Consider the following 6423-nt stretch of genomic DNA (forward strand, 5'->3'; position numbering starts at 1 on the left):
GCATGGTATGTGAGACGAAGGGAATAATATTATTATTGTTTTTTTTTTTTTTTTCTTCTCAATGACAAGAAGTCTTGAGACAGCAAAAGACTTTGAATTCTAGATGTAAACTAGTTGAACATTTTGTATAAATTGGTTGACCTAATCTAAGGCGTGTTTGCCAATTAGCTGATAGTTTTTAACTGTTAGTTTATTTCATTAGCTGATAGTTTTTAACTGTTAATTTATTTAATTAGCTGATAGTTGTTAGTTGATTCATGGTTTGACTAGCTGATTCAATTAGCGGTTTGTATTAAAGTGTTTGGTAAAACAACTATTTGACATTAGCTGTTTATTAATTATTGAAAATTATAAAAATATTATAAAATATTTATTTTCATTTCTATTATTTAGATATGAGAAAATTATTTTTACTAAATTTTTTATTGAAATTATGTAAAATATAAAATAATAAATTTATCGTATATATATTTTTATTAAGTTAATTATTGTTTTAATATATATAAATAAATTAATAACCTTTATTTTTTCTATTTGATTTAGTTTTAAAAGTTTATATATTTACAAATAAAATAATTTATATGTAATAATTAATAATAGTAATTATTTTAAATTTATAAAAATAAAAATATAATTTAATAAATTAAATATGTTAAAAATAATTGATAAATACTGCTATGAAAATATATTTTTATGTATAAAATAAATAATTAAGTTTTAAGGGTAAATTAGGAATAAGTAAAATTAAAATGAAAAAGTTCTTTCAAAACGCTGGGTAGATGAGCTTTTCAAAAATTAGCTTTTTTTTGTCCAAAAAACTTTTTCAAAAAGCTAATTTACCAAACACCTATATTTGCGTTTTGACTAATCAAAACAGCTAAAAGTTGTTTAATAAATGGAATTTGAATTATTTGTACTAATTGAATTAATTACAAATTTTGAACAATTATGGTTGTGTTGGAAGTTTGATTTTACTGTTAAGTAATATGATGATTTTTTTTGTTATAAATTAATTTATAATATAAAATATATTTGACTAAAAATAAGGTTAAAATCAATTTTGAATATTTTAAACACTCCATTTCAATAAAATATATTTAGTATAGATGTTATTTTAGGGAAATAAAACGACACCTGGCGAACACGTCACATCCTGCGAGCCACGCGGGCATCTCCAGCGCCGGAGGACTAAAACAGCGAAAAATTTTCACTTATGGGACTAGTTTGCAATATGCTCCACTTACGGAACTAAAATGACAAGGGGGTCCAGTTACGGGACTAAAAAAACAGTTTACAAAAAAAAAAAAAAAAAAAAAACAATTATCACAATGATTATAAGATGTGCATTTTAGCATAAATGTATGGAATATCACACATATATTATTGTATATTATATTTGGGCTCTATTTTTTTAAACCATTCAACCTTCAAAACTTTTTGTAAAAAAGGTATTAGTTTTCTAATAAAATATTACATTTTAACTATTATTTAAACTAGAAACTAATATCAAATACAAAACCAAACACAAAGATGAACAAACCCTTTGCCTTTATTTACTTAGATATTATTGTCACTCTTTTTTATTATTCAATTTATACAATTTTTTTATAAAAAGAAATATATATAATATTTATTTTTACAAAATATTGTAATCCTTTCGTCCCATTAAAAGGTTACTATTTTTTATTTTCGTCTGTCTCAAAACAAGGTTACCATTTCCTAATTTAGTAATTGTACTACCTACTTAACATAATAAATATTCTTTCAACTTACAATATATTACATAAATGTCATTACTTTTATATTACACCATACTAATAGAGGTATTTTTGTCTTTTTTACTACAATCAAATATAATACTAATATTCAAAAATCTACGTGCAAAAAGCAAACGTCACCCTTCCAACGGGACGGAGGGAGTACAAAAAACATTATTCAAATAAAAAAAATTAAAAATTAAACACAGCCTTGTTTGCTTGGTGTTTCAAAATATATGTATAGATTTAGTTTGTCGAATATTAGAGTTATACAAAATATTCGAAGACTTTTAGGCAAGGGTTCCAACGCTAAATCAGTATTGTATTGACAATACTGATAGCACGTCAAATATATACAGCAACACATAAAATATTAATCGATAATAAAATATAGTTATATTAATATAATATAACTGTAGAATATATATGAATCGACAACCTATGATAATAATTCACAAGACATATATAGTCAAATATAAACCGTCGCTAAATAATTTCAATTAACATAACATATTATTGTCTTAAATGATATAACTACTGTATGTTTATTATATATATATATATATGTATGTATACGTGTGTACCACCCTATACATAGAAAATCCCAATGGACAATAACTTATTGTAAAAGCAATATAGTCAACTCCAAGCTGAAGGTTGACCTTGAAAATATTTATACGCGTCTAATAATAATAATAATAATAATAATAATAATATGGCATGTGCATCATTAATTTTAGATCAACAAGAATATATTATATCATTCACCAATAATAATTAAATTGTATTCACAAATAAATTAAATCATTTCATGTTATTCGAATTGAATGAAATTCGGGTGTTTTGTTATTTGTATTTTTATATTTTAAGTTGTTTTGAACCATAGTAAGTTCGTAATTAAAAATAAATTCTAGATGTGTAATGTTTAAAATTAATTAAAATTACACAAGTTCTTTTGGTTTCTGATTTTTTACAATGCAATTATAGTGATTTTCTGTAAAAGAATTTATTTTTTCTAATAAAAGTCACATCCAAACATGCTTTTATGCATTTTTATATTTCAATTTTTGTAACTTCTTAAATAAAATAAATTTGTACTAAAACATATATGTTTTTATTAAAATTAGATCTTAAAGAAAAATATTTTATTTTATCTCACAGAAACATAGTACACAAATTCTTTATTCAATAAAAAATAATAATAATAATTGAAATAACACACCGTAACAATATGATTTATTAGAAATTATTATTAGTGTTATTACAAGAAATTAATTATAAAGCGAAGACAAAAGTTACACAAGAATGACATCCAAGCATCTAATGAACACATATGGTTTTGCAATTCTATGCATCTTCTTCCTAAACTTTTCTTCTTCAGTTGTTTCTTCCTCTATAGAGCGGAATACTTTGCTCGTTTCTAAAATAGTTACTCGGATCGATCATCGTTTTGACTTTCGACAACCTTTCGAAGTTGACATCAAAGTACGTCACTCCCCATCGACTCGCTTGCGCGTAGCTAGTGTTGCCGAGGTTGTTCTCTCCCAGATCGAGATCTCTATAATTAAGATAATGCGATCTCGGAGACTTAGAGACGAAAGGGGTCAAAAACCTATTGATACTTCTTACCCATAGTAAGGACCTCGGCGATGGCCCGGTGTGATTCCAATAAACCAATTGTTGGATTTTGTACAAATTTCCGGCTCGATGAGGGAAAGGAAGCGCGGTCGCGGATATTTCACTCATTCTTCCACCGTACGGGACCATCAACAACTCGGCCGTGTTAGGCTCACGTTGCAACAAAAATCGCCACAACCCTTTGAATGCGAGTCTCGGCATTGGCTTGGTTATGTAGTCGAGTTTTGCTTTGAAACTAAACCTCGTAGCCTTGATCGCACTTGGAATCGTAGGGTTTCGTTCGGTCAAGATTTCTAACGGTTTATCCAGAGTGTATCCGCCGAACAAAAGGGCGGTTTGAATCCATTTCAACTCCATACAATCATCCCTCGTCACGCCTAACTCCGGAAAGCTTTGTCCCATCAGTTGGAGCACTTGATCGACACCGCCGAGGAATTGCGCGGTAAATGTGACTTGAATAGTTCTTTTCCCGGTCGTACTCGAATTTATCGGTTGAGCGTTGATCACGAAAATTATATCTTTGGTAAGACGATGACCGATGTCTTGCCATTGATAAATAAGCTCGGTTGCATTTTGCTCCAAAGTTCGCGCGACCGAGAATATTGTTATATTCTCGGGCACGTCGACTAAATTTACCTTCCAAGCTGTTATAACTCCGAAGCTCGCGCCCCCTCCGCCCCTAATAGCCCAAAATACGTCCTCCCCCATCGACGCTCTATTGAGCATTCTTCCCTTGGCGTCCACCATGCGCGCATCGATGATGTTATCTGCGGCAAGGCCGTATTTTCTCATCAAAGCGCCGTATCCGCCGCCGCTATAGAGCCCGGCAACCCCGACGGTGGGGCAACCGCCGCCGGGGAATGCAAGTGTACTACTTTTTTTGCTTATCGCGTAGTACACTTGACCGTTATTTGCACCGGTTTGAATCCAGGCCGTTTTTTTCGCGACATCTATGTCTATGTCGATTAGGTTAAACAAATCGAGGATCACGAAAGGGAGCTCGGACAAGTACGATAAACCTTCGTAGTCGTGGCCGCCGCTCCTAGTCCTTATTTGCAACCCGTTTTGTCTCGCGCATTTCACGATCGCCGGAACTTGCGATTCGCTCACCGGAGCGACGATCACTCGAGGGTTCGCCGTCGGCGCCGACATGAATCTTGTGTTCCTTATGGAAGCTTGAAGAACCCTCAAGTAGGAAGGGTTGTTTGGTGTGTAGACAATGTTGGAAATGTTTTGCAAATTAGTCGACAAACATTGGAGGAAACCATTGTTGGCTGATTCATTCGATTCAACAACATTAGATGAGATCGAAAAGATCATTGCAAGAAACATGAAGAAATAAATTAGGTTCGAAAATGTGGGACAAGGCTTCATCTTCATCTTCATCATCATTTTCTTTGAATTAATTCTTTCGAAAGTGATAATGAGATTATTGGATATGGAAATCACAAACATTAGGACATCTATTTATAGTTGCAAAAAAATCAGGGTTTTCAAGAAAAGATCGAATTATTTATTTATTTATTTATTTTGTGTAAATGCTCCCCTAGTTGAGTGCCCTTATGACCATTCCAGGTAAGCCATTTTTTTGAAAATTAATATTCAAGTTATAGATATATATATATATATATATTTATATTATATTGCAAGTATTTTGTTATTGGAAGACCCTACCTGGAACAAATTATTTTTTATTTCCATAACTGAAGGCCAACTCCAACAATAGAGACGTGACATTAAAGCAGGCAGCCTTCTGTTTACTTATGAATTATTTATTTATTTGTTTATTTATTTATTAATTGTTGTTCAGATATATTTTAAGAATATTTTTTTTAAAAAAATTGTTGGTTTGAAAATAGCAAAATGAAAAATAGAAAGTAGGAGTTTATTATTTTATTTTTATATTATTGCAAATTAATATTATATTTTTTAATAATAATATATTTTCCTTTTATAAAAATTATTTCTACCAAACAACATCACAATTCACACTGATAGCAAAAATCCCACAAATTTTAAATTAGTGGTTCTTATTGGTCTCGAATGGATTTAGAGGTTTGACTTTTTTATTTAAATATTTTTATGTGACATTTTGTAAGAAAAAAATATATATATATATATTAAAAAAGAAAAATTTAGAATCTAAATAGTAGAAAATTGTTTAGAAATTGAAAAGAAAGTATGAGTTTGTTCTGTTGTGTTTTGGAAATAATAGAATTTTGAATTTTAATAATTATTTGAAATGATATAAATATATGTTTGATGTAATATTTTAAATAAAAATTATATTTGAATGTAATACATATTAAGTATAATATAAGTATATGATGTGATATTTTTTTGGAGAAAAAAAATGTTATTGTAGATGAATAGTGAAAATAAAAAGGTAAAACATAAAATTTACAAATATCTTAAAAATATTTAAGAACAGTCCTTTTCAAATTATCATTTCTAAATCTAAAAGAAAAATGTGTACGCGTATCTTCAATGAAAAGAATTGATTATTTGATGAAAATAAAAAAAATAAAAATAAAAAATAGGTTGGAATTGATCAACAAAGGTATATTCAATTTTGTTAAAATTGACTTTAAAATATTAAGGTCAAACATTTTTTGGAAATGTGTTTGGTTCGTATGTTTGTATTTAAATAATACTCTCTATGTCCCGACTAAATTGTTCGTATTACTGCATATACGAAAAGTTAGATAAATATAATTAGCAAATAATTAAAAAAATTATTAATAAAAATAATTAAAGATAAAGATAAAAATAACTAATAATTTAATTAAAATTAAGAAAATTGTAAATTATGAAATTTAAAATGTAAAGTATAATTATATTTCAAAAAAAAATAATAATATGTGAGATGCACATAAATAGAAAAAATAGGCATTTTATAAATATTGCATAAATAAGGAATTTAAAAAGAAAATCTCAAATTTTGAGTTGTGATGTTTTTTAAATATATATATAATGTATTTTTATAAAAATATTGCATAAATAAGGAATTTTTTTAAAAAAAAATCTA

General features: G+C 28.2%; 1 protein-coding gene across 1 annotated transcript; it reads right to left on the bottom strand.

Moving 5' to 3' along the window:
- Positions 1–2946: 2946 nt before the first annotated feature.
- Positions 2947–4829, bottom strand: LOC127250144 (tetrahydroberberine oxidase-like). Its single transcript, XM_051273308.1, has one exon. The coding sequence runs from the start codon at positions 4785–4787 to the stop codon at positions 3135–3137; it is 1653 nt and encodes a 550-aa protein (XP_051129265.1). The 5' UTR covers positions 4788–4829; the 3' UTR covers positions 2947–3134.
- Positions 4830–6423: the final 1594 nt, after the last annotated feature.

The sequence above is a fragment of the Andrographis paniculata genome, unplaced genomic scaffold (assembly GCF_009805555.1).
Source record: "Andrographis paniculata isolate CXL003 unplaced genomic scaffold, ASM980555v1 Contig37END, whole genome shotgun sequence".
NCBI classification, from domain to species: Eukaryota; Viridiplantae; Streptophyta; class Magnoliopsida; order Lamiales; family Acanthaceae; genus Andrographis; species Andrographis paniculata.